The 22,338-nt window shown below is 32.4% G+C and overlaps 5 protein-coding genes across 5 annotated transcripts; 2 read left to right on the forward strand and 3 right to left on the reverse strand.

Annotated features, from left to right (window-relative positions):
- Positions 1 to 35: 35 nt before the first annotated feature.
- Positions 36 to 2,984, forward strand: TRIADDRAFT_52634 (uncharacterized protein; the record flags this gene model as incomplete). The annotated part of the gene is made up of 6 exons (XM_002108267.1): positions 36 to 70; positions 1,386 to 1,543; positions 1,685 to 1,894; positions 2,384 to 2,437; positions 2,608 to 2,670; positions 2,875 to 2,984. 6 exons carry the CDS (start codon positions 36 to 38, stop codon positions 2,982 to 2,984), a joined length of 630 nt encoding a protein of 209 aa, XP_002108303.1.
- A 923-nt stretch (positions 2,985 to 3,907) lies between these two features.
- On the reverse strand, positions 3,908 to 7,514 carry TRIADDRAFT_37088 (expressed hypothetical protein). Its single transcript, XM_002108989.1, has 6 exons — positions 7,374 to 7,514; positions 6,940 to 6,976; positions 5,554 to 5,645; positions 4,904 to 4,930; positions 4,540 to 4,571; positions 3,908 to 4,172 (listed from the first exon to the last, which is right to left on the reverse strand). Exons 1-6 carry the CDS (start codon positions 7,485 to 7,487, stop codon positions 4,091 to 4,093), a joined length of 384 nt encoding a protein of 127 aa, XP_002109025.1. The 5' UTR covers positions 7,488 to 7,514; the 3' UTR covers positions 3,908 to 4,090.
- A 2,532-nt stretch (positions 7,515 to 10,046) lies between these two features.
- Positions 10,047 to 13,589, reverse strand: TRIADDRAFT_2009 (uncharacterized protein; the record flags this gene model as incomplete). The annotated part of the gene is made up of 13 exons (XM_002108990.1): positions 10,047 to 10,166; positions 10,260 to 10,311; positions 10,393 to 10,447; positions 10,526 to 10,584; positions 10,674 to 10,760; positions 10,864 to 10,934; positions 11,101 to 11,166; positions 11,413 to 11,460; positions 11,716 to 11,776; positions 12,071 to 12,114; positions 12,331 to 12,422; positions 12,976 to 13,021; positions 13,491 to 13,589. Coding segments are annotated over 13 exons (900 nt in total), but the record flags the coding sequence as incomplete, so codon positions are not given.
- A 1,887-nt stretch (positions 13,590 to 15,476) lies between these two features.
- Positions 15,477 to 16,557, forward strand: TRIADDRAFT_52637 (uncharacterized protein; the record flags this gene model as incomplete). The annotated part of the gene is made up of 4 exons (XM_002108268.1): positions 15,477 to 15,542; positions 15,933 to 16,025; positions 16,231 to 16,326; positions 16,504 to 16,557. The coding sequence occupies 4 exons, from the start codon at positions 15,477 to 15,479 to the stop codon at positions 16,555 to 16,557; spliced, it is 309 nt and encodes a 102-aa protein (XP_002108304.1).
- A 3,511-nt stretch (positions 16,558 to 20,068) lies between these two features.
- TRIADDRAFT_18433 (uncharacterized protein) lies at positions 20,069 to 21,914 on the reverse strand (the record flags this gene model as incomplete). The annotated part of the gene is made up of 9 exons (XM_002108991.1): positions 20,069 to 20,236; positions 20,351 to 20,431; positions 20,626 to 20,738; positions 20,829 to 20,884; positions 21,002 to 21,111; positions 21,236 to 21,298; positions 21,415 to 21,456; positions 21,670 to 21,715; positions 21,847 to 21,914. Coding segments are annotated over 9 exons (747 nt in total), but the record flags the coding sequence as incomplete, so codon positions are not given.
- Between the last annotated feature and the right edge of the window lie 424 nt (positions 21,915 to 22,338).

Below are 22,338 nucleotides of genomic sequence, written 5' to 3' on the forward strand. Positions count from 1 at the left end.
TGCATCGTTATTTTTAGAGATTAGTCGTTGCTTCCATGTCTACTGAAGGAGTCGACCCCCGATTATCCAGGTTTGTAATCTTTTATCAATGTTATACCGTTAACATTTTGCGACTAAAAGTTGATCTAAATATCGCAAATATTAAATAATTTCTTTCGTTAATACAAGTAATTCATCACCTTTTTAGTGAAAATTTTAAGCTCGATCTTATAAATAAATATCTAATCGTCATAAAGTAAAAGTGAACGAAAGATCTTTAATAGTTTATGAAGCGACCATTCACTGTGAATTTTTCGTTTAAAAAATTAACATTTTTAGCTGAGGACATTAAAAGTTTCAAACGATTATAATAGTAATTTATAACTGTAATTTTTGCAAGAAATAATGGCACAATGAGTAGTTCGACATGACCATTTAATGAAATTTATGAGAAAGCACACCTTCGGAACAAGATTCATTTTACAGTTCATGATATTAAGTTTCATAGTTATAAATGTACCCTATCATAGCTTTTCCGTATTCCATCTATCCTTTTTTTGATGATAGAAATAAACACAACTATACTCTAATTTATGCTATATTTTACAAAATGAAACATCAGTCGTCACGTCACGTCTTTGTCCAAACAGTTCATTACATATTTATTATTATTATAATTGCATACTTGAGGTTAGCTTAATACGCAAAAATACCTTTAATATATTTGTTAGTTGATGTACAATCCCTAATACTATCGATTTATTGATCCATGTTAGGTTTAGCTATTAGCAAATCATATTGTAAAATACCGTAAAATTAGTATAAAAACAAGTCTATTTACAAAATGGGATAATGACATAGAAATATTATCAGGGTGGATCCCTATGACGAGATAAATCTCGTACGATCTAAAGTAGTATAGCCAATTTTACAGGATCTAAAGCGATTGGTTAAATTTGTAGTAAGGAAAGTAGTATGCGTGGATATTACGCATAAAATACATTTGAAGACGTATATTGGCACAATACTTGGTGCAGTTACCAAATTACCTTCATACACAGATGATTAGTTCTTTTAGCTACTATGTCCGGATGAGGTGAAGTCGTCGATAATAGAATATTTTACTTGGATAATTATTTATTGCTTGATTATACCTTGACTTAGCTACACGTATTAGTGGTTTTAAGATTCGATTATAGTATAGAACATGACTGGACTAACATAACATACAGTACCTAAATATTACCGAAGTAATTCAACTGATATTTAATCAGGAATATAGTATTCACTGGATATTAGTGCCCTGTATCATATAACTATTTTACTTATACGTGCATATAATAAAATTTTGCAATATTTCGAATCACTGCTGACAGCGAGAATTAAATTTGCTTTAGTGTAAACAGGCTAAATGATCAATCGCATAAACCAGGATATCAAACCGTTACTCGTGACTCTAGCTCAAGTACAGTCTGTAATCTTACAGTATCACCTAATCACCTTAATCGTCTTACACTGCCAAAACTTCAAAGATCATTCCATGAAAATTCAACTACAACTACAGGTAGCTAAATTCGTTAAAATATTTGAACATGAGGTATAGCATATTGGATTTACGCAATAGTAATATTATATACTGTATATACTACTATAACATATAAATCATCCGCAATTTAAAACTATTTATTCACTTTTTTGATCATAGGTATTAAGAAATCAAAATTTGAAAAGAAAAAACCAAAACCTCTTCACATTTCAGCTAATCAATATTTAAAGCCAACGAATGGTGTTGATTATTTGCGCTATTATCGCCGAGCGAGTCAACAGTTAAATAATCAGTATTCTATAGAATTCTTGGAAGATAATTATGAACCACCAGCATCGGAAAATTATTTTAGTTGTAAAGATACAATTAGTAAGTTAAATAAATTAATTGATCGGCGTAAAACAATTCATGGCACGATAGACTGTATATTGCAAGGCATTGCATGGTGTGGTATATTGTATAGATCTTACATGGATTTGTAGTATATTATTACTGTACTGTAAATTTAATTTTTATTTTGATGAATGATACATAAGTAAGTATTCCTGCAAATCGTTGGTAAAATAAGGTATAGGGTTTGATATAATTTGCTTTAGTTATTTCGCCTACAATACAGTAACATTCTCCTATCTTATGACTATTTTATTGTACGGTTATTATATATGAAATAAATCATCCATCACCGGCAAGTTTTTCGAGCCTTGTAATAGTGCAGTTAATTAGATACCTGTACTTGTCCAAAAACTCAGTTACTATTATCTATTAATGTAAATTTTAAAATCATTTATCGATATTAGCCTTATTAAGATTTAACAACTTTGTCTGATTAATTATCTACCTTATCCTTATATTATTTAGTTGTTTCAGGGATCGTATTATTACTTATGTTCTATATTGGTTTAGGAATTATTGGTAAGGCTACCATAAAATCTATAATTTAAAGAAATAAATTATCGGTTAAGTTACGGTTCTCCAATGTTTTAGGATCGTACAAATTTTTATAATCTTTCTATCCTAAATTACAGTATATAAGTTAATTAAAGGATAAATTGATATAAACGGAGTATTAATTTTTTTTCTAGGAACCTTCACTTTGGTTGCCAATGACTGCCCTATCAGTATTTATATACCAATCTATTTATTAGGTCTGTGTTTGCTATCCATATTGCAAACAATACAATGCACGCAGAGCAAAAGTAGTACTTTTCGACGCCATTCCTTACGGTGTTTTTTTGCCTTAATATTTATTTGGTCCATATGTGGTAGCTCCTATGTATTTTCCGTGTATTTACCTGATTTCGAAGATCGAGGTCTATCTAATCGTTATTGTCGTCGTTTGGTGTATTTAGTTGCATTTTTTACATCTATTGCTTATCTTGTTATTTATACTTTTATGTCACTATATTACCTCAATCGATTTCTGCGTCATATTAAACGCCCCTCTGAAGTTGATTTATGAATGTAGAAAGAGCTCACTAAATGTGCGGATTTTAACATGTTAATAGGAGGAAAATAAAGTATCATTGTTAATTTTGTTGGACTGTTTCTTCTATAAGTTGTAATAAATAAAGTAAATACAGGAAATTGGCCTATTTTGAAGCTTATTGTGCTTGTCTTAGCCAAAAATGCGAGTTAAATTATGCAATAATAGCCTTCTGAGCTAATTTCGTCTGTAGTTAGGATTCAAAACCAAGTAAATAGTATCCTACATAATTCCTTACCATGTATTCGTATAACGTAATAATAGTCTATGGAAATATTTAAGGTACATCACTAAACACAGTTGAAACTGTAATTACTACAGAAACTGCGTGTATCGATATAATTTAATTAATGAATGAATACGCGCTCAATAAGTTAATAAATATTGAATCTACCATTTTACAATAACTACACAAGCAGAAGTATCCTTTATTTAATTAGACATCATGGGTATGGAATGGGTTCCTACTATGATCATTTGTCAATTAATTATTAATTACAACTGTGAGCATGCTGTTGACTGTTGTCAACAATCTCTAGTATACTATACTCATTGTACGTATATATGGAACTATACTAGCAGAGCAGCAAATAATTTTAAATGTTACACATGCTAGTTTACATGTTGAGACAGAAAAGAGCAAATTTCATATCAATGATTTAATTTTAAAAATTTACAAACCTTTATTTAGAAGAAATGGAGAAATAACAAGTTCTAGCATAATAATAGTTCTAACATTGGTAAAATTTCAATTTCAATAAGTAGGCGGTGTACATTCCAGTAGTATGTTGCAATGGCTAAATGTTAAATGTTCCTTTGCATAAACATAGTTAAATAAAGTTTTATATTTACTAAAGGATTAAAAAGTACATAGATTTCAGAGTCAGACGAAGATTCCGATAACACAACAATTTGTGTATAACTCTCTTAAACGTACGAAGATACCATACCTCCAACAGTAATATAATTAAGCGATTATTACAAATAGCTATCGGCAACGGAATTTCTTTGTAGTATACCATATTGTATTACTAATGACACACAAACATTCTGTATCAGCTGTTTCACCCTAAGGCTAATACCTAGGATTGCTGCGAAAAAAACCTATAAGCTAACGCTACGCCCAAGACTACAATAGCAACCGGAAGAACCCAACTCATTCCACTGTAACAAAAGAAAAAAAGATATCATTAACATCTACTATTACATAATCATAAGCTCATGTAACAATTATATAATGATGAGTCGCTGACAGGTAAAATGTGAAAACGTAACTTAATATGCATTTCATCATGAAGTGTTTAAGTTTTCTACTGCAATTACAAAATTTGAGCTTTCTACCAATGATCAACATAGATTACGCTGTAAATGCTGTAAACGCTACAAACTACGCAAATTTATATGGGTATGGAAAGCATTTAACTAATCAGTTGATAAAAGTACTTCTAATCAGAGAACAATTTCTTCAGGCATGTTTACTGTAGATTAGAGGTAAAATTTCAAATGCTTTGCTTTTGTTTACTCTACGTACCTCGACGCAGTGGCACTTTGTTGGGGAGCAGGCTGTAGCAAGATTTGTGGTAAAAAATTAATTTAGTAACAGTTATTGCCGATTATTTGTACATAAATTTAGTATTAGAAGGTTTTATTAATGCTACATTGACAAGTTGTGAAATATGATAGAGATGCGCTAATGGACAGTTTATGATTCGTCGAATATCAAGTACTGGCATCGACTACCACAGTTACTACATACAAGTCCATTGTAACAGCATAATATTAACGATCAATTATAAAAGGATGCTATTCTGTAGGTTCACGTATGGTTAATAAAAAAATACTAGTACTAAACAACATTTTAACATAATGACCATGTTTAGCGATTTGTTACTTACTTTTGCTTTGGCTTGGTCTTCCTCACTCTTTACAAATAGTACAAATATAGACAAAAATGAAAGAAAGAAAAAAAAACATACGTTAATATTAATAATTATTAGAGGTCCAGTTAGTAGATGCCAGAAAAGAGAAGCTTTTTCTCAGTATTCTTCAGTTCGGCAAAATATTACCATGGAGAAAATAAAAAGAAGGATAAAAGAGTTACTAAAATCTGAACAGAGTGCTTTCCCGTATGTCGTTTAATCTCTTTTCTTGTCTTTACGTCATCTGTCTTTTTATTAATCTTAATATCTCATTTACTAGAGTTAGATTGTAGTATACATGCTAGGACAAAATATCACTGAGTCGAAGTTTGTTACTACATATCAAATTAGCACCAAGGGCATTCTACGCTTTATGTACAGTACATACTTTAATAAAGTAGCATCTAGAGTACTAGTTGAGATAAAGTTTGTTGCTATATCAAATTAGCACCAAGAGTAATGGCAGTATAGTATCGACCGGTGCTAATCACTCACTCAATCTAGGCACGCTAATTCATTAAACTTATGGTTACAGTGTCGTATACTGAGAGTTTTACGTTTCAAGACAGTTTTGTCAGCGGTTGACAAATTTCAATTTACCCCTTTACTTTAAAGATAAATCATACCTCTACAATATCACCAATATAATGTTGTGTTAGCAGTGCTTGAGCATCGGTGGAATGACCAACATCATTAAATGCTTCAGTAGCATCTTTTCCTAAGTATATCAATGTCAAGGATAATTTTTAACACTTACAATGAATAAAGCATTGATACGATCAAAATTGCTATTACAATAGGATGTAATTCGCATACATCTGTTGGCGATATGAATACACGATATATTGTGTCAATGTTCCACTTTATTATTACTGTAATTAAAGTAAAGTAAATAACTTGCACAGCATCTTTTGCTTCCTGTATTTCATTAATGAATCATAATAAAGCCTGCAACAACTATACTGGAACTACTATATTATTCTTCCAGATAGTAACAGTACTATAAATTTGACTTTAATCAAGCGAAAAGGGCTGTTTGTGAAATTGACTTGATCCCGTTTTTGCATGTAATAGTGGAAGATTTACATCATACAGTACATGGCAGCCAAAAAAACACGATGTCATCGCTGTAAAGCTGCTACTGTCGTAGTACAGTCATTCCATACTTTAAATTTGTATCTTATCTTGTCATAATAATCATGTCATGATGTTTATAAATTGCATTCAGAAAAGTAAAAGCTAATATGCACGCGACAGCAACGTGTTAAATCAAGATACAACACGTGAAAATTGAAGGGGTGCGACACAGAGTTGAGAATACTATCACGTCGTCGGGGTTTTTGCTTCCAGGTCAACGGATGATGACCATGTGGATAAACCGTAATTTATTTGGTATTGAGATACACTTTCTTGAGAGTGGGAAACTGGCCGTACAGACCATCGACGCATGATTTCGATGGTATTAACTGATAATTGTACAGTACTATCATAAGTATGGACAATTTAGAAAATTCCTCATATTTTAATAATAACTCAGTAAAAATACAACAGTCTAGTCTAGTCCAGTTCTATCTAGCTGTAAAGTAGTCTGCATAGGCGTCTATTTCGCAGAATGTAGACTTCACCTTAGAGCTGACGTAGCATTTTCGAGCTTGGTAGCGTATGTTATTTATGGTTTAAATTTTAAAGTTTAAACTAGGGTTTTCATACGGGGAAATAGGGTAGTAAAATTCATTGAAGAACCCTAAGCTATCGTCTATCCGGTGAGTGATTAATGTCCAATTTTTTTTAGATCAGATTCGGAGTAAGAAATACGGACCAAAATAAAGATTTGATACAGGTTTAGACTGGCGTAGGTATAGCATTACTGTCAGTGCATGCCTTGATTTTCTATGAAACGCAGACTACAACATTATGGGGTAGATTCTACACGTGTTGAGATGAAATACTTCAGCAAGAATGAATTGGAAAATTAAAAATTTATTTTACATTGCCACATTGACAGATCATACCTGCAAATTCTAAGACGACTTCCTCACCACCGGGATGCTAAACGACGGAAAATTAAAGTTAAATAGGCCTACGATATTATTACATTCTAAATGTCTTTATCAAAGTCGTTACATAAAGTAGAATGGTAAAATCAAAAATTGGCCCAAGTTGCCCACTTCGAATGGATTGTCTATTTCAAAAGTCGACTACTCTGTTTCTTCATGCAGATAAATTGCTTGTTTAAAGCTATATACCTAAGAGATACTTAACAAGGCTAAATGTACTGTACAGTAGATTATCAATGGCTCCATAAGTTAACTTGAGAAATGCCAATCCATTGAAAGAGACAACAGCAAGCGTCCAGTTATCCGCCGACTGCTGAACGAATTTACCTCTACTATGCTACTTCCATATCCAAAAAACTGAATTTCCACAACAGTATTATTTTTATTACCTCTGGGATAAACTTGCTGACATCATAAACTTTATTCTTGATGATAATCCATGCTGAATCGACGTCGCTATGTTCGGCTACTTCTGATCTCTTATATTGATTGTCGGAAGCCATATTGGATGGAGGCGGATGTTGGCAAATCTTTCAAGTGGTGACCAGAGCGATACCGTAACGGAGTTTATGGTACCGAGCTACAAGTCGTACAGTGTATAGTACTGTACATTGTAGAGTAAGGCTTGAGGATGGTATCGGACAGTACGCTACGCTAGTATATAACAGTATGAAATTGGAGAAAAATGGGCAGTCAGAACAAGTTCAGTATGAATTCTTTTACAATACTAACTGCACAGTACTGTACACTGTACTCTGCACACTGGACCATACTGCGCCGAATTGTATCGCTTGTATTGGTACTCAATCACGTCTTGATACTATACGATACTGTATCGTGATCTTTCGTAATTTATTAGTCTACACTAGCGGACAACATGCACGCGAGAGACAAAGTCCTTTTGCAACAGCTCATCATGGACAAATTGTTCCTGCAATTTCTGTTTTATGCGCCATCGAATAAATTGATTTTGCGCTTCCAACGCTCAATTAGATAGATAGACATTGCAGGATAAAATGGCCTTTGATCGGCTACGGCTGTCCTGATTACTATATCGTACACTGGTCAATCCATGACCTCAGGGCAGAGTACACTCAGTACAGGACAAACTACAAAGTCCACATGCATTTGGCGACTGGAGGAGCAATTAAGAATGATTATATAGAATGATTGAATTCATTACTGTATTATGTAATGATTGGCCACTGGAGGAGCAATTAAGAATGATTATATACAATGATTGAATTTATTACTGTATTATGTAATGAAATACCTTCAGCACTTATGGCTACAGTCTACCGATATAGATTGTATACATATTAGTCACTCAACTATATATTGCTGGACGCTTGTACACCATATTGTGTCTTTTCAGAATAGTGAAAATAGCGTTGCAAATGCAGCTTGGCGTTGTAGCTTGCTTACGGTCAGCTTGAATACGAGTTGAATAATAATAAGACTATTACTGTACGTAGAGTGTAGAAGGAGAGAGGGGGCTGACGATTTGCAATACAAGATGTACCTTAAATAAAACAAAACAATAATGCTGTATGTACTCAAATCCCTTGTCAACGCGGACAAATCTTCCTCTACAGTATATTGAGACTAGCGTTGAGCCACTGATAGAGATAGACTCGTAATATTAGTCATTGTCACCATATAAATCTAGATGCCGGCGGTTTGCTGATTTTTATGTGTAACAGACGCACTCATTGCATCGCCAATAAAATAATGCATTACACTTTAATAATATTAGCTCAACAAATAAATTGCCATTAGATACAATGAATTTCAGAATAAACTAATTTTTATATATCAAATCTATTTCAGCGACAAGTCTTCATTGACTGCTATACAGAATTCGTCTTAGTGTGCCCTTATAAGATAGTCATTAGGATCCAGTGCATTTAAAAATATAATCATTGATACGCATATCTTTCGCTTTCACAAATATTCGTTGAGCGCTATGCAGAATTCGTTTTTGTATCTATTTTTAAGGACTTTAAACAAGTATAAGCAGCTAATTGTTCTGCGGATCTTTTATTTTTTTGTCTACAAACAAAAGTAATACGCACAAGGCAAATTAATAGTAATAATAAGTAGATAACTTAAAATTTGTCAACATTACACGTACGACAACAAATTGCATACAAATATTCACTCACCCTCGTCCTTGTGATGAATATTTTTCCCCATTGATTGTCACATGGCTGCGGAATAGTTTCGATTGAGGTTCAACATTCTTCAAAAAAATAAATATTCCGTTAAGTCAATAAGCTAGGACTAGATTATCATTTAATAAGGTATATAGCTAATACTCTGTTATGTATCTCATGTATTATAGTATGGATTACCGAGCTATAGATTGGAGCATCATAACCATTTTTCCTAAACGGACAAAGGCAAATTAGCACTATTATTTCCAATTGTGTGTATTTATAACATGTGATATAAAATATACAGTATAACGTAGTTCATATCAACTATTAAAATCAATTCCTTACTTGCTCCATTGGTAAAGTAAACTTTTCGGTGTAACACAGCTGTTCGATACATTTCTAATAGGGAATAAAAATGAATGTGAACATCATTCTATTAGAGTCATTATAATAAGAAGGGATTGATAATCAATTAATCAGCATGCCTCCATTAGAAAGTTTCATGTCTAGAAGCAATGCATTTTAATACGACGTCTTACTACCTGCTATAATTTGAATAATCATGAAAAGGTATCATTTCTGCATCAGATCCACCACTAGCTTTCGCGTTAGAATTTTTTAAACTTGGAACACAATCTATTGACTAGAAAAATTTTAAAGAATTTTAATGACCATCTAGATTGTTTAAAACTGATGCAAACTCTTGAAATTTATTTTAGGATTACTTTTATAAATTCTTTTCTTTTTGACATAACCGAATGATAATAGCTATCTAATCCCCACAACGCGCTTGAGGTCAATAAATGCAATCACAAAAATAATTATCAAAATAGGATTTAATGGCAATAAAACATTCAGATTTCAAGATATTATCGATGAGAAATATGAAACATTATAAAACCTGACATCAGACATTGAAGATGCTTTCATAAGCTTTATACCCTTGTCAGTTTCAGATTTTCCTCGCATAAAATGTGTAATACAATATTTACTGTTAGACCAGCTGTTATCGTAATCGATTGCCTATTTTAAGTGTGTAAAATGATGTTAGACAGATGGTATTATGGACAATACTAATAATATAGGTTGTTTTCCAAAGTCAACTGAAATACGTACGTATTTAATATAGGATTTAACAATTTCATCAGTAGGTAAACTGCCCTCTTTCCTAATGATTAAATAGTTAGGTAATGCAAAAAGCAGTATTTATTGAGTGCAGTCAAAATAATCAAGGAGTTAGTGAATATACCGAAATATTGATGGATCCCACTGCGCAGCTCTGGCAATCATAACGGATGAAGAATCTATCCAAACAGTAAATGTTTCAGTTGCGACAATATAGTAGCATGATTATTACAAAGTAGCAGTTATGACGCTATTACTTGTTTCTTGTTTAAATTTTTCTATATCACTGAACGATTTTATCTCTAATGATCCGCCACTACAGCAAGAGAAAATTTATGAATATTGATTAATAGTAGTGTCATTGTAGCCATGTTCCTAAACCGAAGGCAGATAATGCTTAATTACTTAGCTATAACAGGAATCGACAAGCTATTTGAAATAGTTCGGATAATATCTTTATGAACTGGTTGCCTAGGTCGTTCAACTTTCAGCCTATGAAAATAGTAAACAATTTCTTTTTGGTCCTTTTCATAATATTGCAGCTGAACTTATCATATTTATCCCGCGTCATAAGCACTGAGCGTGTTTATATTACCTCCCATGGATTGCCACCGCAGCTACCCCAGTAGATTCAATTACTTTAGCAAGATCTAAAGTATCTTGTAACTAAAATGTATAAGAGTCCGAAGTTGGGTTAGTATTGATCAAGTATAAAATACGATAAGTTCTCAGATTGATTATTAACAAAGGTGGTAAAATTTACTCCTTCAACCGATTGCAATGTGTCTTATTGCAGATTTAAATTTTATACATGTAACTACAAATAACTTACTTTCGGCAAAATCCGAATCTTACATGTGACAGGCTTTAAGCAATTATCTACAAGTTTCTTTAAAATCTGTTTGGATAAAATTGTGTATCATTTTTATCAGAATTTATTACAACTTATCCGATACTACAGCATTATAGCTTACGGTTACTTAATTAATTAGTAATGATCTGCAAAAATCAAAACGCTAAGTAACAGTTGACTGTAAAAATCGCGGTTGCTAGAAAAATTACATAAATGTGTTTATTATAATACGTACACCCATATGGATGTAATACTGTACTACATGTATAAGTGAGTCAATGATGCTATTACATTATACACTTTCTGAGGCTCGGTTAAAAGTGCGGCTCCCATACCACCCTAAATAAGGCAAATCAAGTTATAGTGAGAGTCTAGCAGATTATTAAAGGAAGGAAAATATTCTTGTATTAACCGCGCTTTCATACGGTAATGATAGCTAAACAGCTAAATGAAATATTAGTTACCCTTGTCCAAAAGGAAAGTATCTACTGTATAATACTATATTTAATGAATAATATCACATAGGAAAGATACTACAGCATGTAAGTAAAATAGAAATTGCAACCTTAACGTAAACATTTAATACTTAAATACCTTCGTTGAATATTCCTTTGGGCACCCCATATTTATATCAATTCCAGCAACGTCATTTTCTCTTTATTTGACGATAATAAAAAGTATTAACGCTTGATAATGATAGGTATTGAGTCACAAAGTAGACTGCACAGCCTTGTATACTTATTACAACATTACATAACAAAATGCGATTACTATTAACAGGATTGCAGTTTACTAGGTTGATCAAACTATCCAAGATAAAGTAGTATAAGGTTGAAATATAACAGTAAGATATAAAAATTACTTCTGTGTCTTGTGTAAGAGTTTAAAAAAAGAGCGGATTATATTTACAACTTCTGTACATATGAACTGCTTCTCCTCTGATACTTACACTAATTTTGCGGTCAATAATGCCCTTTCAGGATCTGCTGTACCCTAAGTAGTAAATTCATTATGTAATCAAATAAAAAACTATGCACTTATTTCGTGAAGACAGTAAGAATTACAAAAAAGTGTATTATTTACTTTTCAGTCATCGTAATCTAGTTCTATACAGCATGTATACAGTTAGCAGCATATTAAAAAATATAGTTTTACTGAAATATGCACTATGTTTTGTTCTTGATATATCTAAGTGCGAGTAACACTTACCAATTGTAAGATAACTTTATCTGTCTCTTGACGACATGTTCTAAATACACACTGGCCATCCGGGTGCACAAAGTCAATACTATTTAGTACCTCTATCAATCATAATCACAACCCAATTCCATAATCAGATATCAGTTTACCAAATACCGACAAAAATGCTTCAACGCAAAGTATGGTATAATAGATGATACATCGACTGCATTCATATGATATTGGTTCCAATTAAAAAAAGGAATTAGTTAAAGTATACTTAGAGATATTGTAACTGCACATGATAGCCTTTCCTCTCTACTACATCCTATCGAGACGTGAACGAGTACTGTGCAGTACTGTATATACAAGTATTGTTGCATCTAAGTAGAATTGATCGCGATCAAGAATAGTTCGTTATCTGAACTTAAAAGCTTATTTAGATATATATTCAATTCAATACGATTTATGCATTTACGTCCTTTTCTTAACTTCAAAGGATTGAGAATTGCAACGACTAATGCTAATGAATTAATAATAACACGATGCAATAATATATACAGTAATGTACAATACACCTATAAAAAATCATCTAAAGTAGCACTAGGGTACCTATGCTCTTACAAGATTAATTGTGCACAGTTACTAAAAAACGAATTTTCTTTTTACTCTTACCATTCTCAACGCGCTTGCACTTGACCAGTTTATGATCTATTATCTCCTATATAATTTTTAATTATAAAATGAGCATAATGCTTATGTTAAAAGGGTTTTATAGAAAGTCATCTCAACAGACACTGAACTGTAAATCTTTGGGGTTCGATGAAAGAGCTAAATTGCAGCTATCTTGTTTCTTTGAAGGTGTTACAGCAAATAGAATTAGGTACTATTCAATAATTTAATCACAGCACTCTATAGTACATCCACATGATAATATCATATTGCAAAGTATAAATATAATGTACTGTATACTATAGCAAAAACTAAATGTATCATGTCTGTGTTATCGTATTTATTAGCAATACCCGTCTTACACTAATTTTTATCCAAGCCTCATTCATTATGATAATACGAGTATACAGTACGCGGATCAACCTGAAAGAATGATTCCTACAGATCCTCTATCCTACAGTAAACAACTGTCCGCAAACTGAGTAAGTACGCTTATGATGAAGCAATCATTAACTAACCTCACAATATACAAGATCTGCGCCATAATCAAGCGATAGCAATCGTAATGGCAAAGTGCCCATGCGAACCATAGGTGCTAAAATCTTGTAATTTTGATATGTGAATGGTTTAGCCATCGTTGTATGATTTCTTCTTCTTCTTATTGAGCAGATCTTGATCTAATGCAGCCTGGTAAAAGCAAAAGTTGCCTGACGATAGCTAGAAAAAGGCATGGACTACTAGCAGAAGACCTAGCAGTCCATGCTAGAGGTAATCTATGAATCTGTGCTAAATGTGGACTCGAGCTTAGGAGATCAATGAGATACAGACAACTGTACTATGGACTACTAGAAGAAAATCGACTTCGGTATGTACCGTACTTCTGTCGGTCCAGATCGTACAGTGTACAGTACAATAATGTACAGTAGTACAGTACTGTACAGTACTTTGTTACGTACTGTATTGTAGCGAAGGTGAAAGAAAGAGACTGGATCGCCTATGGCAGGGTAGATACTCAAACATGATCTATTGTTTTTTAGCTTGGTATGAAGGTACCAGCAACGGGATGGAGGACCTCCAGCAGTAAAATTTGCTTTTGTGTCATCCAGCTGGAAAGTAAAGCATGCGCCTGAGGCCCTGAGCCCCTGGCTTAACCTGCACATTTCCAGCTACCTCCATCGTAACCTTACTGCATGAAAATATTTACATGATTTAACAGCATATCGAGGTCTAATTTTTTCAATGTCAAGTAAAGAAGGTATGCCTAAAGTTTGTATAATATTGAGTAAGGATGCAGATTGATTTATGGTTGTTCTCCTTTCACATATAAACATACTGTATTATGATTAAATGGCGAGTGTGGAGTACAGTTATGATTGTAATTATTATTATTATCATCGAATCAATTATATATCTATGCTCGTTGATGGCTTTCATAATAGAATCATAAAGATCAAATCGACGTATAAAGGGACACAATTTATGACTTTATTATCTGTGTTATTGGCAAAAGAAGCAGCAATAAAATCTTCCGCTATTGACTATACTGTACTGTATCTTTTATCGAGCTAAATATATGGGTTAATCTTTTCTCGTAACGAATTACGTATGTTATAATTGTAACCCATTAACAATCTCGTATGCCAGCAGATATGTATAAGTATCCTACTTTAGCGAATTGCTTCGTGCCAGTTATAATACATCCTTTGTTGTATCGACCGTTATATTGCCACGCAAAAGCTCATTGATTTGCATAGGGGTACTGCTTAATCAATTAGAACTTCTGTATCCAACTGAAACACGCATTCTATGAAATGAATGATTATCAATATATGCAAATACGGCCTAAAGTCCCTAGTTTAATTTATTTATTTATCTATAATTGAATCCACGAGCTTGTCTGTCTACATGAGTAATAATATTTTAAATTGAATTTTGTCTTTAGAAAGAAACGAAAGGAAACGCCGTCATGATCATCAGTATGACGAGAGCGAGAGCTCTGATAGCGACAATGAAGGTCAAAAACAACATGATAACAAAAGATCATCGTGTTGTACTGATTAATATCTATTAATAATTATAGTATAATTCTTATTTAATGATATTGGTAGTTGTTTGATAGTGCTATGTTTGCAGTGCCGAATTAAGTAGCAGTGAACTGTTACATTTATCTATCAAATCTATCCTATTGACGATTGACTACTTTATAGCTGTTATGTCTATCGTACGTTACACTGTGCAACCTGCAGTGCAACTGAATAGTAGACTCATGGGATTTCAATCTTTCTGTCATCAAATTAGCCAATACTCAACAGAACAAATCCCATCTACAGTATATTATTTACTACATAGTACTGTACCTGTAAAACAGTATACGAGTATGTAATGGATTTTATAGAAATAAAAGATTAATTTTTGCAATGACTTAATTGCCTTCGTAGGATGACTATATCTTATTTGCTCTTATAATTATCACTTTATAGATAGTCATAGAAAGAAGCAACATCATGGCGGTCGGAGAAATAGTAGTAGTTCATCAGCGTCTAATACGTCAATCAGTGACAGCGATTCCGGTAATTAACATTTAACATATACTGCATATGTGTAGTTATTAACTTATCCTGGAAATACCACGTTAAAATATATCAGTAGGTAAAGATTATAAAGTATCCTACGGTATGATTATTGACCATGCTAACCACCTTTAAAAATAATATAATACGATGTTTAATAGAAGAAAGAAGAAAAGAAAAGAAAAAACATAAGAAAAAATTAAAGGTTATATGCGAATTTCAATAGTTAGGATTAATTTCTATCGTAGTAGCAATTAGAGATCTCTCGATTTTGATGAGTATGAGTAAATCTTTCTTTATATTTATTGTTGGTTTATGCATAACCAGATGTGATATCGATAAATCCTAGAATTATTTTGTAGCTATTAACTAGTTGTAAAATTATTATAGAAAGAGAAAAAGAAGAAAAAAAAATTAAAAAAAGATAAAAAATCCAAGAAACATTCGGAAAGTAAATCATCAGGTCCGGTGCAGCTGTCTCAGGTATCTAATTGAAAATATGAAACTTGCTCGACAATTTCGATCGTGTTATTAAAGCGATAAGGTAGTCATCACATACCATAGATTCTAGCCAATATTTTAATGACTATTGTCAGAGATATGTCAATAATAAAAATTTGTCAGTTTATGCTAGGCAATTTTGTGATCTACATATAACCCTGTTTTTCTATACAATTCAATACTGTAGTACCTTCAAGAACGGAAAAAGGATGAGGATCAACGAAGTGCAGTCTCCGGGAAAAAAATGAAACTTAAAATCAAGAAATCAACGGAGGATAAGCAGGTATTAATATGTATATAATGCAATAATATGCTTATCTTACACCAACAAGGAAAATAGCTTATTCCACTGTACTAACAGTGATTCTCATTTCTGTTTCATTTATATCCATCACGTGTGAATTTCTATAGTATATTCCACTGTTTGGAAGTTTATTTACTTTTTATTTTTTTAATGTAGAGAGAGAAGAACAGACAGGAATTGCTTAATTTTTTAAATTCCCAGTTTGGCTAAAATGGTTCCCGTTGTAATATAATAATATATATAAACGAATAATTCAATATTACTGTATTAAATTAAATGAAGTCAATAAAAAACCTTTTAATGATAATTTAGATTATATGGCTTCCTGAAGTTAATACAGAGTTCCCTATGCTGCATAGCAATCTATCGATCATCAATATACCCGCATACGCGTATATCACGATAAAGATACTGTACCAGCTTCTACTTTATGATATATTTCTAAGCAACTAGTTACATTACCATAGTACGACGGAGTAATAGGGTGCAGACAATATGATGCTCTACTAGTCCTATCCATTATAAATTTAGCAAATCGCGGTATCGTTATTATACGTACGTGTCGTATGCATGCTAAATTAATCAAATTTAGAATTGATCCGTACTGCATAATAATAGCATACACGTCTATCATACTGCATTGTTAGTACATATTAGCGCCATAAACGTTCAATTGAAGTGAAATAATATTTAAAAATTTAATCAGCTCATAAATATCTGCTATAGTAACAGATCTTCCCTGGATGTACGTAAACAGACTAATAATAATATTAAATTACTATCTATAAACTTGGCTTACGTTGTCACTTGCAATTCTTCGACTATGATTTTATTATTCTGGTTCACAACCGATATTAATCTATGATATAGTTTATTGATAATATCAGTCTTAGTCTTCGTTTCGATACAAATCAGCTATGTAGTATTTTTATAATAATAGGTTACGGTTCTTGCTATCACCTCCAGGGATGACGGCGAGGTACTGTCTAGGTGTATAGTTTTACTATCTGTAGAGCGGTTGTACTGTTGAACTTATTTAATATTTAACATAACATTTAATCAGTAGACTTGAATTAACGTCATGTTTTGAACGTTGTGTTTACTTAATAGGGCCCTATAATTTGAGGGGGGCTAGCTCACATTTATTGCACTGAAGAACCATTTTCAGTCACGCTATTCTTAGTTGCCCTGGCTCAACGGATACAACTGTACGATCGAGCTACAACTACTGATATTTAGAATCACTGCTGTGTTTATACAGTACCATATACTGTAAATCATGGCTGTTTATTTAGCTATTAAAATCTAATCTATACCGTATAGTATATATATATATATATATATACCGTATACATGATTTATCTGAAGCTTTTCCTATTAAATTTAATAGTGATCTTTTCGGGCATCATGTACCGCCGTAGTTTTTGCAGCAGCTGAACGGTACTACACGATATAAATAGTGAGCATATTAACGAAGATCTGCCGGGTGAGCATTCGATAGGTTCTGTTATATAAAACAAAGTGTGCATATTCGGGCCATTCGAATCCCGGAATAAGTGCAGTCTATAGTAAGGTAAGTAATGGCGGGGTTCTTGTTACTGTGTAAGCTATAGATATACTATACTGTTCACTGTTTAATTACGGTACTACACGATATAAATAGTGAGTATGTTAACGAAGATCTGCCGGGTGAGCATTCGATAACTTCTGTTATATAAAACAAAGTGTGCATATTCGAATCCCGTAATTAGTGCTGTCGATATTAAGGTAAGTAATAAGAGGATTCTTGTTGTTACTGTGTAAGCTATAGATATACAGTATATACTATTCACTGTTTAATAGATGACACTATACTCGATATTACTAATGTTCAATGATCGTAAAAATGAGAGTACTATTAGTATAACGGTATGCGTAGCAGCGACTCTTATATACTGTATATCATGGTAACCTAGTGACCAAAAAACTATCAATGAAGAACAATGAATTCTTTTGGGGTAGTAAAACAATTTGAGTCCATGAACTAGTAAAAGTTTATTTGCATAGTATGAAATGTGTGCTTTAGCTACAGTACCCATTGATATCCCTTTCTCAATCGATGGATGGACACTGACTAATTGTAGGGCCTATATGGATGCGTTGCTGTCATAATCAACAGTACTACAGTGTAGAATACTTTAGAAACTCCTGGACAAGTTTATGGAAAGGACGAACGTCAAAAGGTAAAATTTGTAGCAAAAAGTGATATATTAATCTGATATTGTCTGTTTTTAAGCTTTCTGAACATAGGACGGCCAAAATGCGTACGATAGCTGTTTCATTTTTGAATTTTTAAACTTTGAATTGATCAAATTAATACATGTCAAAAGAAAACGAAAACGATGGTAGCAACAAGTTGTTAAGCTGGCAAATACTGTTCACGTAGTAGTTATATGCTATCCATGATACGAGATAGGTAGTTATAGACAGGTAGAATCTATATTTTTACTTAGAATTGGAAAGTTTATGACTTTCTTCACCACGTTATAGCTAGGTGTGATGGATAATTAATAGACGATTGCATTATACCAGTAATATCAGTTGCTTGTTGATGAGGCTATTTTTAACATAAGCGATGGTTCTCGCTCGTCAGTTTCTCATGTAAAGTGCTTAATCGATAAAGTAATATCTTAAAAGTTACTAATCAGATTCCGTTTTCTTAGATCGCTTGAACGTTATATTATGTATAAGAGATATAAATATGCTCGTAAAAACTTTTAGTACAGCTTTAGTAGATTGTAAAGAAAAAAGTCAAGACTAACTTAAACGTTATTAAATTCAACTTTAATAAAAGATATTAAAAGCTATCTAAATTATGATAGCTTAGCATAGAACTATATATATGCTTCCTTCTTAATATTAACAGCTCTCCAAATACTGTAGGTGCTTGCATAGCGAAAGCTAAAAGGAAAATAAAAAATGTCTACGCATGATTCGTATTGTACAGTCGAGCGTAAAGCTGATGAAGATTGGTTACGTTCGCAAAAACGACATTATGGTGATCAATCAAAAAGTAATGCCTTCAAATCAGAAACTCAAAAGTTTAGAGAAGTAGAACATACGAAACAAAAGATGGATGTAGAAATGAAGAATAAGGAAAGGCGTCATTTTCAAAGTCAAAGTATGTTCAATAGTTTCTATTCCTTAATTTGCAGAAACAGTAGATTGTTCTATTGACGTTTGATTTTATTTCGATACATAACAGACAAATCCCACTTAACTTTTCTCTCTAAAAGTTGAGACAAAGACGTCGAAATCCTTACTATATAATCCGTACTGTCTATTTGTGGGCTATATAAATAATACAAGTATAAATTTGATTAATCTTATTTAGCGATTTTTTATAATAACCTATTACCCTAATTTAATTGTTATCAAGGTATAGATTAAGAACACTTAAATTGCTATGAGCTGATAACATTTTAACCTATAAGTATTGAAATGTATCAGTAACTTTATCCTTAACAGTAAATATTTTATGGTTTGTACAGTTATGTGGTTTAATTGACAGGAGAAAATAAAACCATCTACTGCCACTTATTACTATATTTCCGGTATTTACTTGCTATTTCATTTCAAGTATAATTTGTGTAATATATGAATACCACTTCACTCTCTGTATTTACATAAACGTAAGATTATTTACAGTGTCATTCATTAGAGGAAGCAAAGTAGCAGTAATCTAAAAATTATATGTAACGTCATCACATATATTATATAGATTTGTCAATCGCGGAAAAAGCCTTAATGCATTTGCTGTTGTTGACTCCTTAACTTCATCTACGGAAATATTCTTTATTCGCGCTATCTCTTGGCATGAGATCTCTATGTTCTTCGCTTCATTTCGAATCTATTTCACATCACTCGATAAGATGTCAGTATAATGTAAAAATAGAGGCTACAGGCACTACTATATTAAGTTTTTAATTTTACTTAGATTATAGACTGATTAGTACAATCGCACCTGCTTCTCAGGACCTAATGCTGGTGCATCAGTTTCCAATAACAAGTTACTTAACGGAATCGATCGAACCAAACGTTGTTTCTGGTTAGAATACATAGTAGACGGGTAAATTTCAATTAAGAAAACGAAGCAATTTCGCAGAAAAAAAATACAGCCCATTTATTGAAATAACTTCACTCATGATCTTTATAAGTAGTAGTCGATTATATTTTCTATTCTTAATATATATAATTATATATGAATTATGCAGAAAAGTATCGCAGACTATTTCATACCTGTTCTGATCGAATCACTGAAGGTGGAACAGAAAAATAGAACCCAGCTTCAACTCCTTGCCTGGCAACCGATACTTTACCATCGAAAGCATGTAGTAGTACTGCAGTTGCACCTAGTTGATAATTGAAGTTAACACACTTTATTGCGGACTTACACCGGCAATATATTGACTCTAAGAAGCTATTATGATTTCTAATTTCACCTTCACTTATCAAAGTTTGGATCGTTGGTCGACCTGCTGATCTAGAATGAACGTTTCTAATACATAAAACGATTTTTATTAGTATTACACAAAATAGAACGTTGGCATTTAGCTAACTTCCATAGAAGAAGGTATCATTAAAAGTACAGTTATAGGTGTCTAAATATTATTACAAGGGCAATCCAAATTCTCTAGCTAATTGGATTTGTTTTCTAAAAATATTTCTTTGGACTTCTTTATCATTTGAAGATTTAACGTTGTAGGGTGTAAAATCAAGGCCAACCTACAAAGAATTATATATACGTAGTTAATTACTGGAAAAACTAAGATACTAATGCATCAAAGAGAGATACGAATACAGCGTTAAAGATAGCTATCATAAGAGAGTAGATGTAAAATATACTAACTTCACCAATCGCTACCAATATATTATGATGCTCACGTAAGAAAGTTTCAGCCATTTGGTAATCCTAACAAAAATTGATTTTTAGAGGTCGAATATAGAGTGAGTTGATACTGCTCATAGGCAGGAGATTATATTAACCACATATTGTATCTTTGACATGATATTAAGATTCTGTCTTACTTCTAAAGTGACACTCCTTGATTCAGTGTCGTGAGATCCTGGCTAAAAAATGCATATCCATATTATGATATTAAATTAACTGTTAGTAAAGCTAATATGTCACATAATGATACGCTTAGATTCAGGCTATAGACTAACATTGAGTTATTTTATATTAATGACTATATTTAGTACATACAGTATAGAGTTCCCAATCATTCAATATTTGCATATCTAAATATACTTGTTATTCAGATATATAATCAAATAATATACCTTAACTGGATGGAGTCCAAGGGCTGGAACAATAAAATTTTTATACCTTCAAATTAAAGAATTTAAGTGATTGTAATTGCAGCTTTATATCACATGTACTGTTTCAAATTAGCTATAAAGATGAGAATCAGAATTTCTAAATTCGCTATTACAGATATTCATCTTAGCTTGGATTACTTTTCGCTAAGACCAATAATTTTGTGGAAATCGTCAAATTTTTCAGCTACTGCTACCATAGCCTTAACACCAACCTGAATAATTAATGAATCTTGATTATCGTGGTATGAAAGCAAGTAATTGCATAAGCTATTGATTAAATACTGTATTATGTATCAAGTTATTGATGGCTAGCATATTGGTTATTTCTAGTCGAAGCATCCAGCATTGGAGCTATTCGATATCTACTCTATACCAGTTATGATACAATATCCAACTTTTAACATCTACCAGAGATACTAGAGATATTATGTAAATTAAGCTGGCTCCAGTTGACATTGTACTGTAAAATAGTCTCTATTCTACGCTGAAATACTCATAATATTAGTGCTAGTGTACGATAAATATACATGTATTAAGCAAGCAGAGAGTGGGTCGATCGACTTTTAGTCATACCGTCTTGGCCTCAACGATAATTTTATCCACATCCTATATTATTTCAATTAGAATAAT

This window comes from Trichoplax adhaerens, genomic scaffold (assembly GCF_000150275.1).
Source record: "Trichoplax adhaerens TRIADscaffold_1 genomic scaffold, whole genome shotgun sequence".
In the NCBI taxonomy this organism is placed as follows: domain Eukaryota; kingdom Metazoa; phylum Placozoa; class Uniplacotomia; order Trichoplacea; family Trichoplacidae; genus Trichoplax; species Trichoplax adhaerens.